At 61.5% G+C, this 13347-nt stretch overlaps 1 protein-coding gene across 1 annotated transcript in view; it reads right to left on the bottom strand.

The window, feature by feature from the left end:
• The window catches only part of ADGRB1 (adhesion G protein-coupled receptor B1), a 96984-nt gene that overhangs the window by 17091 nt on the left and 66546 nt on the right, over nt 1-13347 (bottom strand). The window contains 6 exon segments of the mRNA XM_033202934.1: nt 1026-1111; nt 3364-3430; nt 5288-5357; nt 5894-6044; nt 7080-7182; nt 10741-10844. Of these exon segments, the coding sequence (XP_033058825.1) occupies nt 1026-1111; nt 3364-3430; nt 5288-5357; nt 5894-6044; nt 7080-7182; nt 10741-10844 (581 nt within the window).

Raw genomic sequence — 13347 nt, 5'->3', positions numbered from 1 at the left:
AGGTGGGGCAAAGCCTTAGAGAAACCTGTTCCAGCCTCCATTTCCCAGGCCAGGAGACAAAGCACCGGGACTCCCACCCAGAGTGACGGACCCCAGGGCCACTCCACACACTCAGCATCGGAGGCCAGCTCGGCTGGTTCCTAACCAGGACCAGAACCCACAGGCACCCAAGGGGAAGGAAGGCTTCCTGAAGCTTCTGTTCACTGGGGACAGCAGGAGGAGCCAAGAAGAGACAGAGACAGGAACAGAGAGAGAGACAGAGAGAGACCGAGCATCCAAGCAAGACTGGCACGGAGGGGAGGGGCCCACGCAGACACCAGCCAGGGTTGGATGACACAGAGAAGCAGGCAGAGGTGAGGGGCGGGGGGCCGGGAGGACAAAGAGGGGCTCGTCCGCCCTAGTCGGCTCCCCACACCCCACAGCTTCCCCTCTGTGCCCAGGACCTTGTCCCTGAAAGGTGGGCGCAGCCACACATCCCAAGCACCTCCACCCTGCTCCCAGGCCCTGTCAGCTACTGTGCTGAGAGCACTCCCTGGGCTTGGGTTCCCCGGAGGGAGGAGCATTAGCTCCACCTGTCCCCTGCACCGTCCTCCTCATGATGCAGGTCCCACAAGGACAGGGAGTCCCTGCATGGACAGGCGACATCCTCCCCCTGGCCATGGAGCAAGCCTTGTGGTGGGGGAGTGGGAGGCCAGGGACCCCCAGCACCCAGCATCGGGGGTGCCACCCTGTGAGCCGGCCAGAGGTGGGATATCCCTGCACAATCAGTTTCACCGCTTCTGAGGACTTTATGGGGTCCACCCTGCCCAGGTCAGATGGAGAAACCGTGGCACAGTGAGAGGGGCTGGCTGAGCCTAAGGGGCCTCTGTAGTCAGTGCCTCCGTTTCCCCACCCGCTCTGGGGTCCCTGGACCTGCAGTCTCGGACTGGGCATGGAGCATCCTCCATCCCCCGGGAGCCCGGGGCTGGGTGGGCCCTGGATCTTGCACTCCGCGCAGGCAAGGAGCCGCGTGGCCCTGGTCCTACCCTGCCCGCTCCTTCAGCTTCTTGTCCGTGATGCCGTCTTTGGACACGAGCTTGTTGAACACCAGGATCCCAATGACCATGTTCACCTGCCAGGCAGAGAGGGGTGGGAGTGTGGGCGTGGGGGCCGCCGTAGGCTCAGGGCCAACATTGGTTGGACTGACGCTGGCTATGCTGACCATGATCCCCTACCACACGCAGGGTCACCTCCCGTGCCTCCATCACAGGAACCCCAGTGCCTGATGTGACGCCAGGTGACCTCCAGCCCAGCTGCCAACCATGCAGGACCCTCTCTGTGTGTCACCCGCACCGTCAGCACCTCTGCTGTGCTCCTTGCATCCCTTCCACCAGGGAGTTCCGCACCCACAGGGTCCAGAGGCCCTTGCCAGCCTGCAGCTGAAACCTGCCTAAGGGACACCAATCCTGGCTCTCCCTGGGGCCACACGCTTCCTGCCTCTCTGCTCTGGGCAGGCCACCTCCTCTCTCTAGACTTCCTTCCTGATCTCCCTCTCCTATTCCCGTCAAATTAACTGCCCACCCCGTAAGGGCCCTGGTTGGGCGCCTGCACCCAGGGAGGCTCTTCTTGGGCTCTAATGTAAGTCTCCCATGCCTCCCACTGTCCAGGCTACCACTCAAGACAAGAGCTGTTCCTAGAGCACCCCGGGGAGGCCACTGGCCCTGAGCATCTGGGGGTCTCCCCCTGTCTCCTGGCCCCCTCTGCTAAGGGGAAGGAGGAGTCAGGGCCATATTCTCTGCTCCCCAACTGCCAGAGGCTCCCCGAGGCCCTCCTCCTGCATCCCCACTCTGCAGAAAGATGCTGCCAGGACCCCGAGGGGCAAGGCCTGACTTCCTCAGGCCCAGGTTCCAGAAGCTGGAGGCTGGGAGACCCCAGGACTCCATGGACCCCTGGACTAGGCATTTCACGTCCAGAAGACCAGGGTGGTAGACTGTGCAGCCCTCCAGCTCAGGGCTCACCACCACACACCCGGCCTGCTTTCCACAAAGGATACAGTTCCCAGACACCCACATCACAGCCTTGGCCAGCCTGATGGGCGGTGGCCTCTTTCCTGGGCAGCCTAGTTTTCTGATGTGGCCGGAGCAGAGAAGAGAGGACAGACACCAGTGACGGGCCACTGCCTGCAGCAGGCTCTGCCCGGCCTGCACCACGTGGTCCCAAGGACAGGAGGGGCTGCTGGGGCTCAGGTCCCACACCCCCTGAGTTAGACTGCCTTCCTGACACATCCTGAGGAGGGGTGTACAGGGGTAGGGCTCCTGTCTCTGACCCCTTTCCCACAACCTCCATCCCCAGGTGCCTGGGGCACTGCCCAGCTGGCACTGAGGCCAGCTCTAGAGGTGCTGACAGGTACCCCACTCCTCTCCTGCCTCCCACCTGGAGGAAGGAATAAAGAAGGTGGGATTCCACAGCCAGGACTGTGAGGAGGGGTCTGGGGCTGCCCAGGGATGGCGCCCCACTGCCCCTCCAACCCCCACCAGGCTCCCCAACTGCCCCTACAGGGCTAGCACCCGCTCATCCCCCATGCACGTTTCTCTGCTGGGCCCAGCCTGTGCCTGAGTCTCCACTAGAAGGGGGTGTGGCCCTGCAGAGACACGTTCATGATGGCAGGAATTACTGGACATGGATGGCCTCTCCTGGGGGGAGGGGGAGGGGAGGTGATGTTGGGTGTGAACCCTGGTGCTCCGCCAGAGTAGAGGGACAGGGACTGGCTAAGCAGGCTCAGAGCTGGACCCAGTAGAGGCCAGTGACCCCAAGCAGGTCCCCCAGTCTGCTGCAGCTCATCTGTGACCCCAGGACAGTGACCCTGCATGCCACCTGCTACAGTCTTGCCTTCCTCCACACAAAGGTGGGAGGAGAGTGGGAAGGAAAGTCCAAGGAACCACACAGAGAAGGTCCTCACTGGGGCCCCCAAAGGGGCAAGCAGCCCTGGTCACCAGCCTCACATCTGGCGCTTGGGGCCAGACACCCACAACTCAGGTCTAGCCTGCAGCTCCCCGCTGCTCGCATCATCTGTCTGTCCCCGGCTTCCTCCCACGCCACTCACCACACCCGCGGGGATCTCCTGGCAGGTACACAGCTGGCACCCAATAATCAGGCAAGCTGAGACTCACAGGTGTGAAGGGTCACTACCCTGGCCCAGCCCCTACACCGCACGCTGAGGGCAGGTCAGAGTGGGGCTGTGGGCACCCCCACCCCCTGGTGATGAGGGCCGTCCTGAAGGGACAGCAGGTTCACAGCCTGGGGCAGGAGAGAGCACCGAGGCCCAGGAGGCAGGTGGGGGGCCCGGGCAGGGTTGCAGGCAGTGGGGTCCAGGCGGGTCAGTACCAGCACAACGGCAGCAGCCGGTCCCACGAAGGCATAGAGCAGTCCTCCCTCCAGGGAGAGCCAGCAGCTGGGGAGGAGACAGGCCATCAGCACCGCCCACGTGCAGAGGGGTGTGCAGAGGGGCGCTGCCGGCCTCTCAGGAGTAGGGGAGGTGAGCTGGGAAGTGGCAGAAGAAAACTAGCACTTATTAAGCGCCTTCTGCGTGCAGGGCAGGTCACACCCACTCTTTAGACTTAGAATCCTCAGGACCCCCAGGCAGTCATCGTCACTCCCATTTTACAGATGGGGATGGTACCAGAGTGGGGGACCCATCTGCTTAGAGCCACACAGCAGGGGCACCAGGCTGGCAGGGCAAAGGTCACCTGACGGTCCCTCCTTCCCCAGGCCTGGACCCTTCCCGGCTCTTCTCTTGGGGTCTCTGGCAGACCCTCCTTCCTGACGTGATGCTCGAATGCCGGGGCTGGGTCCCTGGCCCACAAGGCTCAGGCCCCGTGGCCTCAACACCTGGTCCTATGCTCACACATCTGGTCTGCATCCTCCCCACCACCCACCCAGTCAGTAGCCCCACACTCCCCAGATCTCTGGACACCACCCGTGGTGCCCATGGAAATCTGAAACCCAATAAGGACTGTTCCCTCTGCCCTGAGCAGCCTACCCCATGTCGTCTGTCAAACAAACTCCTCTTCATCCTTCAGAACCCCACTTCAATGTCCCCATCCCCTCCTGATCCATCCCTAGCTCCGGCAGGCCAGGTGTTTGCTTGTCTCATCTCTGGAAACAGTGTTTGGATTTCCCTCTCAGCACTCACCCCCTGGGCCCTCAGCTATGTCCACTCCCTATGGCCACTCAGGGCAGTGCTCTAGGGGGTGCCACATCCTGTTCCCAGGGGCTCCAGAGTGAGCCAGGCCTGCTCCAGTCCTCCCACTCAGCCAGCATTGGTCACTTCCTCCGGCCTCTCGCTTCCCACTGCTCCCCTCCCTGCAGCCAGGCCCTCCCTCCAAGCCTCGGATCCCCTTCCCCACCCCAGTTCTTCTGCCCATCCTGAGCCCCAGACCCTCTCTCCCCACCTTGGGAACCACACTGCCTCTAGGATGACAGCAAGCTTCCTGGCCTGCCATTTAAGGCCCCAAGGACCTGGTCGAGCTGACCCTTCAGGGTCTCAGTGATGTCATCTGTGAAATAAGCCTCTGACCCCTGCCCTGCCTGCCACAGGCCTGCTGTAGGGGTGTGCCCACTGTGCCCAGAGTGCTTGTGTCTCAAATAGCCCTCCCTCTCATCAGCACCATGCAGAGGTGGCCTCCCCACCGAGCAGATGGGGAAACTGAGGCTCAGAGTGGCTAACGGACCAACTGACCGAGGCGGGCCCTGCGAGCCTGCTTTCTTTTTCTTTTTTTTTTGAGACGAAGTCTCGCTCTGCCGCCCAGGCTGGAGTGCAGTGGCCGGATCTCAGCTCACTGCAAGCTCCGCCTCCCGGGTTCACGCCATTCTCCTGCCTCAGCCTCCCGAGTAGCTGGGACTACAGGCGCCCACCACCACGCCCGGCTAGTTTTTTGTATTTTTTTTTAGTAGAGACGGGGTTTCACCGTGTTAGCCAGGATGGTCTCGATCTCCTGACCTCGTGATCCGCCCGTCTAGGCCTTCCAAAGTGCTGGGATTACAGGCTTGAGCCACTGCGCCCGGCCTAGCCTGCTTTCTTTCAATACCACTGCCCACTGCTTGCTGCCAGGGAGAAGCTGGCTGACCAACAGGGAGGGTCTGCCCAGGGGGCTCAGCCTCCAGCCCCTGGGGCCCCACCCTCCCTGAGCCTCTGTGAGATGGTCAGGGTCACACAGGGGGAGGGCATGGCCAGCCCTCACCCTCCAGGGCGGCGGAAAACTCTGGGGGCCATGCGGCCATCCACCACACCCCCAATGCCCCAACTCACTAGTTCATGGTGCTGTACCCTTTGGCCTTGGTGAATCCCACGGAAATGGCCACAACCAGTGCAGGGAGCCCTGAAGGAGCAGAGAAAGGGCGTTGGCCCCACCTAAGTCCCCAGCCAGCCTCCACCTCCTCCCAGCCCTGCCTTGGAGGGCGGGGGCCAGGCAGGTGCTTTTGAAGCCCCCAACAGAGGATGGGGCTGAGCAAGAGATGGGGCAGGAGATGAACAAGGCAAGGGCCTGTGGAGCTGGGCACGGGGCGGTCCAATGAGCAGAGAACGCACAGGATGCCCGGCACAGCTGACTCGCAGAGAAATCAGGAATCATCTTTTTGTATATGTAAATCCCAAACAGTGCACCGGACACAATCGTGCTAGAAATGTTTCCGTTATCTAGACATGAAAGGGAACTGGGTGTCCTGTGCTTTACCTGGCGACTCCATGGAGGAACGAGGGCCCAGAGGGAGAAGAGGCAGAAGCCCACCCAAGCAGCAACGGAGGCCCCAGGGGTCCACAGGGCATGGGGAGAGGAGGGGCTACCAGGGCAGAACAAGCAGTCGGGGCCAGGAGGAAGAACATCTGCCCAGGAGGGTCGGGGAAGCTGCGGCTCACCCCAGCCCAGGCAGAGGAAGCGCTTGCGGATGAGGCGGTTCCGGAGGTGGCCCGTCACGGCCATGTAGGACTGCCAGGCCTCGGTGAGCACCCAGCAGAAGGAGGACAGGAAGAAGAAGTGCAGGAAGGCAGCCACCAGCGTGCACACCACCTGCGTGGGGCCAAGGGCGGGGCAGGCTGGGCAGGTGCTCCCCGGCCCCACACCTGCCCCCACTGAGTGCCTGTCTGCAGCTGGAGGCCCAGCAGCCAGCACCATCGCTGGGACCCGACCAGGTCCCCAGGCAGAAGGCAATCCAGAGATCACCTGGTCCCTGCCCTGAGATGGGTTGTTGACCATCTAAGCCCCCTTGGGACAAACAGACCCTCCCTCTCCGTCTTCCTCAGCACCATTCATAGCCACACTAAATGCTAAGCAGGCGCCTTTTAAAGTCCAGGTGCCTGCCCATGCATTCAGGAGGTAATAAGCCCAAGGCCCAGGGAGGGCATGTCACACCCCGAGGACACAGAGCAAGTGGCAGGCAACCTCACCCACGCCGCGGCCCTGAGCTTCTGCCACAGCACACGGCAGGCCCTGGGCCCAGGCCTTCTCCGTCTCCCTGTGGGCCTCTGGCTTTCTTTTCTCTCCTACATTGTCAGTGTGGCCCCTTGAGGAAGCAGAGGCCCCCAGCCAAAGGCTGTGCCTGCCACATTTAGTGGGATGGGGTGTGGAGACCACAGGGTAGGAACCAGGGATGGCAGGTCTGGGGAGGGCAGGCAGGGGCCCACCATGAGCTGCCAGCTTCAAGGCTGGCGAGGGTGGGGGTGAGAGGGTGGACCATGGGAGCCTCTGTCACCGCAGTACCACTCTTCTTGGGTGCCACTCCCCAGCCCTGAGGCAGCTTGAGCTGAGGCCGAGTCCACTGCCCACAGCAGGCTGGGCAGGGCTGAAGCAGGCTCATCCTGAAGGGCAAGTCCAGCAGAGAGGCCGGGACACAAGCTGCCCTTCCAGCCGGCTGACCAGCCCCCGACAGGCTCCTGCAGCCACAGCGGAGGGCGTGGAACTCCCTGTAGCTGGGGCGGCCTCCTCCTGCTCCCACACCCACCTGCCTGAGTTTCCCAGGAATCCCACGGCCCAGGCCCCTCCTGGGGTTGATCCTCACCGCCTGAGGATGCTGGGAGGTGCATGACAGGAGGCAAGGCTACCTACCTTGTTGCGGGTCTGGGTCTGCCCGATGAGGATGAGGGCATTGGAGGAGATGATGGACAGGCAGAAGTTGATGAGGATGACAGAACGTTCCGAGCGGATGTACCTGTGGAGAGTGTGGGGGCCCAAGGTCAGCACCCAACAGAACCCCATCTGCACAGGAGCTGTGGTCCTGTGGCACCAAGACCAGGGCCCCACCCCATTTCCTGCAGGCATTGTCACCAACAGCACCACCACCATCACCATCATCATCACCATTACACCATCCCACCATCACCACAAAATTACCATCATCACCAACACAACCATCACCATCATCACCACTATCACCACCATCACAATCAGTACCACCATCACCACCATCACACCATCACCACCATCACACCATCACCACCATCACCACCATCGCACCATCACCACCATCCCCACCATCACCACCATCGCACCATCACCACCATCGCCACCATCGCCACCATCGCACCATCGCCACCATCGCCACCATCGCCACCATCGCCACCATCGCACCATCGCCACCATCGCACCATCGCCACCATCGCCACCATCGCCACATCGCCACCATCGCCACCATCGCACCATCGCCACCATCGCCACCATCGCCACCATCGCCACCATCGCACCATCGCCACCATCGCACCATCGCCACCATCGCCACCATCGCCACCATCGCCACCATCGCACCATCGCCACCATCGCACCATCGCCACCATCGCCACCATCGCCACCATCGCACCATCGCCACCATCGCCACCATCGCACCATCGCACCATCGCCACCATCGCACCATCGCACCATCACCACCATCGCACCATCACCACCATCGCACCATCACCACCATCGCACCATCACCACCATCGCACCATCACCACCATCGCACCATCGCACCATCGCCATCGCCACCATCGCCACCATCGCACCATCGCCACCATCGCCACCATCGCACCATCGCCACCATCGCCACCATCGCACCATCGCCACCATCGCCACCATCGCACCATCGCCACCATCGCACCATCGCCACCATCGCACCATCGCCACCATCGCCACCATCGCCACCATCGCACCATCGCCACCATCGCCCCATCGCCACCATCGCACCATCGCCACCATCGCCACCATCGCCACATCGCACCATCGCCACATCGCACCATCGCCACCATCGCCACCATCGCCACCATCGCCACCATCGCACCATCGCACCATCGCCACCATCGCCACCATCGCCACCATCGCACCATCGCCACCATCGCCACCATCGCCACCATCGCCACCATCGCACCATCGCCACCATCGCCACCATCGCCACCATCGCCACCATCGCCACCATCACACCATCACCATCACCACCATCACCACCATCGCACCATCACCACCATCGCACCATCACCACCATCACCACCATCACCACCATCGCCATCATCACATAATCACTACCACCACCACTACACTATCACCACCATCCCCATCATCACCATCACACAATCACTACCACCATTACCACCACCACATCACCACCACCACCACTGCCATCACCATCACACCACCATTATCACACAATCATTACCACTATCACCATTATCAACAAGCATCACCACCATCACCATCACCATCACAATCATTACCACTATCACCATTACCAACACAACCACCACCATCAGCACCACTATCACCATCACAATCACTACCACCATCACCATCACATCACCACCACCACCATCACCACACCATCATCATAATCACCATCACCATCACCACCACCACCACAATCACTACCACCACCACCACACCATCACCACCATCACCATCACAACTACCACTGCCATCACCATCACCATCACTACCATCACTGTCACCACCACCATAATCACCAGCACCAACACCATCACAACCACCACTACCACCATCACCATCACATCACCACCACCACCACCACCACACCATCATCATAATCACCAGCACCAGCACCACCAACACCATCACAACCACCACCACCATCACCATCACAACCATCACCATCACCATCACTACAACCACCACCACCACACCATCACCACCATCACAACCAGTAGTTACCATCACCATCATCACCACCACCATCACTACCATCACCATCACCACCACCACAACCACCACTACCACCATCACCACCACCACAACCACAATCACCAGCACCACCACCACCATGACAACCATCACTATCACCATCACCACTATCATCACCACCACCACCAGCACCACCATCACTACCATCACCACCACCACAATCACCACCACCACCATCATCACTATTACCACCATCACCAGCACCATTACCACCATCATCACCACAACCACCACCACCAGGACCACCATCACCACCACCACCAGCAGCCCTTGGGGACTGAGGTCCACCCAGGTGGACAGCAGAGGGCACAGGGCTGAGCCTCAGAGGCTCTGACATGACCCTGATGTGCTGCATGACCTTGGGCAGGTCATGTTCTCTCTCTGAGTCCCCACTTCCTCATGGGGACCACAGAACAATCCCTGCCGGCAGCTCACAGGGCACAGGGATAGCCAAGAGAGCTCACCAAGGGAGATGCTTTGAAAACTGTCGGCAGAAAACCTCCTCAGAACTCAGGACATCAGAGCTGAGTTCAGAGCCCCTGAACCCCATTCCCCAGATGTTTTGTGAAATCAAGGCCCTAGGGGAAGGTAGGTCCCAGGAAGAGGAAACACCATGTCCCCCTAGAGCCCAGTGGATGCTGTCCCCTCAGGCAGGACAGTGGAGGGCCCCTGCCACTACTCACAACCTAGTCACTGTCTCCAGGAAAGCTCAGCCACCCTTCCCCCGCCAGCCACATCGACCTCCCCGTGCCCGACCTTGGGCAGCAGCCAGGCAGTCAGTTCCGATTATTGGCTGACACCGCGCTGCCTGCAGAGCTGGAGCCGCGTGTCCTCTGGACACGCTGGGAGTCCCCACTCGGCCCCATGGGCAGTGAGTGACCTTGAGTCCTTGCTCCCTGTTCCACACTTCTACTCAATGGGACAGGAGCAGATAGCGGGGAGTGCCTGGAGGCGCGTCCACACACTCAACAGGCATGTTACTGCTCAAACATGAGCTCTCCTCCACATCTCTCCACACCTGCCCGGGTGGCCTCAAAAACCCACTAGCCACAATCGGAATGGACAGCAGGCTGGGAGCCCTGTGGCCTTGGGGAAAGGGAATTTGGGGTGCAGAGTAAGCAGGGATTTGGGGCCTTAAGGCCTGATGGGGGGGTCTGGGGAAGGCTGTGGCCTGGCCTGCAGGCCTGAGGGTAGACAAGGAAGCCAGGAAGCGCAGGCAGAGGGGGCACACACAGCTGGGGAGGGAACTCAGGCTGGCACTGCCAGGGAACACGTTCAGGGGAGGGATGGCAGGAACCGGGCCCCACCCCTTGTGTTTGTGCAGCATGGACACTGCGTGAGTGTGTAAGGGTGGCCTCAGGAACCTGTGGCAGCCTTGGAGGGGCCACAGCAGGGCTGGGTCCGTGGCAAAGGCGGAGGTGACTGGGAAGGTGAGGACAAAGGGAGGGAGGGGCTCCCGCAACCCCATCCGTGACCTCGAGGGGAAGAGGCGTGGGATGCAGGAGCCACAGTCGCCCGTGCCCAGCACCTGCGTGGCACCCACCTCCACACGGACACGTAGATGATGACCAGCATGAGCAGGGTGAGAGAGGACACGCCACAGCCCACGATGAGTGTCACGGACGGCAGAGTCGCCTTCTCCATGTTCTGCGGGGTACGGGAAGAGACAGCGGGGAGTGAGGCAGCCCCCATGCCTACTCGGCAGACCCGAAGACTGAGGCCTGAGAGCCCGAAGCTCTGGGTCACACCCCCAGCGTCCAACCCAGGTGGAAACCCCTCCTCCACCTCCCCGCCCGCCCCCTGCAGAGGAGGGGTTTCCTCTCCAGCCCAGGCCCTCCAGAACTCCCTTTCAGGCCTGTGCTCCGTGAGGATGGACCCTTTGCCCATGCCCCACAGTCATATGCCAAGCCCGATGGCAGATAAGCTTTTGTCGCCATCATGGCAGGCGCCAGCCCCACACTGCAGACGGGCCAGGGAGGTGCCAGGTCCAGGCCCACCCACACACACAGTCCTCTCAGGCCCAGGCTTTGAGAAACCCAGGGGGAGAGCCGCTTTGGCTCTGGCCCACCCCATCCGAGATGCCACCTAGCCAGGCCCTGACCCCCTACACCCACCCTTCCCTCCACAGCCCCTACACAACCCCACCAGCTTCCTTGCACCGAAGCCCTCCCCCTACCCCTCCCTCTCTGCTCCACAGGTGACTCTGTGTCACCTCCACAGCCCCTCAGTCCCCTGCAGCCTCTAGGCCCAGCCGCCAGCCCTGGCCCCAGTCTTCCCCACCTCTAGCCCTGCCCTGTGAGCTCTTCTCCAGCCACGGCAGGGTTGGGGAGGTTATCAGCGCACTGGAGGGCACCTCTGCCCTGCTCAGAGGCAGGAGAGTATGGGAGCTGGGGTGTCATCCGGGTGCTGGAGTCACCCGAATAAAGTGGGCCCTTCCTCCTCACCACCTGGGGGTAGTTTAGGTGACTGGCCCTCCCTAGGGAGGGCCCCCATTCCTCACTGACTCTTCTGCCCTGGGCATTGTCCAAATGCCCCACCCGACTCTGCAAAGGCCACTGGACTGGCCCTGGCCCTGCCCCTGGCCAGCCTCCCTTTCCTGAAGAGAATGACCCTAGCCCCCGAGGCCCCCTGGTTCCCCTCAGGGCTCTTCCCCAGCAGTGCCCCCAGTAGACCCTTCCCCACTTCACATGACTGTGCCTCTGGCCACTGCACTCAGCTCATCCCCTCCTCAAAAGGGCCTGGGGGCCGGGCGTGGTGGCTCAAGCCTATAATCCCAGCACTTTGGGAGGCTGAGACGGGCGGATCACTAGGTCAGGAGATTGAGACCATCCTGGCTAACATGGTGAAACCCTGTCTCTACTAAAAAACACACCCACACAAAAAAAACTAGCTGGGCGAGGTGGCGGCGCCTGTAGTCCCAGCTACTCGGGAGGCTGAGGCAGGAGAATGGCGGGAACCCGGGAGGCAGAGCTTGCAGTGAGCCGAGATCACGCCACTGCACTCCAGCCCGGGCGACAGAGCGAGACTCTGTCTCAAAAAAAAAAATAAAAAGGGCCTGGGCTGGTGACAGATCCCGCCATTCCCGACCCCATGGCCCTGCACAGCCCCAGCACGCCAGGCCTGAGGACAGACGGGGAAGTCAGGTGGCTGAAGGGCACGCACAGGTGGGGAGGGGACTCAGGCTGGCATCGCTTCTGTGTGGATGAATTCACCCTGAGCAACTGCTCAACCCATGACCCGGATCATAAGCCAGGCTGACCCGCCATGCCTGGGGCTTGCTGGCACACGGCAGGTGGGTGTACGCCTTGGGGGCATGAACAAAGGCTCCCTGCACACAGAGCTTCCAGACGACTGGAGAATTCAGGAGAAAGGGGGTGCAGTCCATCTCCAGGCCCTCGGAAGGAGGCAGAGGTGGTCAACTGGGCAGGAAGGCAAGGCCTGGGGAGAAGGGGCCGATTGGGGCATCCCTCACCCTAAAGCTGATGCCTTCCTGGCCCCCGCCCCAAGTCTGCTGACCCTGGCATGTTGCACTGTCTCCTAAAGCCCTGCGCAGACCTTCTTGCCCCTCAAGGTGCTCAATATCCCCCGAGGCAGCCCAGCTGCCCTGCGACCCCACTCAGCGACCCCACTCACCCCAGCCTGGGCTCCCCCTTTCCCCTCAGTCCCCATACCGCTCTGTGCTCTCCATCATGAACATACTGTTCCTGCAGCCTGTACTGCCCTTCTCTGCGTTGCCTCCTCCAGGCAGCCTTCCCTGCCTCCCAGGCCCTGCTGGCATCCCCCTGATCCAGTCCAAAGCTAGATGTGGCTACTATCCCCACAGCCGAGTGTCCTCCATGTCCCCGAGCCCCCGAGGGCCCCGCCCAGCAGAGATGCTCAGTCGACATCACCAGCCAGATGAAGGAAGATGGGGAAGGCAGAATCCTGAAAAACGGGGGAACTTGTCCAAGATCACCAGGTGGCACTGCAGAGGGTCCAGCTCAAACACAAACCTTGGTTTCCAGACTCAGAGCAGGGCCCCAGGGATCGGGGGCTCAGCATCTTTGCCAGGACTCCTGGCTCAGCCTAGCTCGCCTCTGCCCTGGCTGGGTAACCTCAGGGTCCCACCTGCCCCAGCCTTGTTCTCTGCGGGCTGCCTTGCTGCCACCTC

The sequence above is a fragment of the Trachypithecus francoisi genome, unplaced genomic scaffold (assembly GCF_009764315.1).
Source record: "Trachypithecus francoisi isolate TF-2019V2 unplaced genomic scaffold, Tfra_2.0 Lachesis_group7, whole genome shotgun sequence".
NCBI lineage: Eukaryota > Metazoa > Chordata > Mammalia > Primates > Cercopithecidae > Trachypithecus > Trachypithecus francoisi.
Note: the sequence above shows the minus strand (reverse complement) of the source record. Positions and strands in the feature narration are given on the sequence as shown.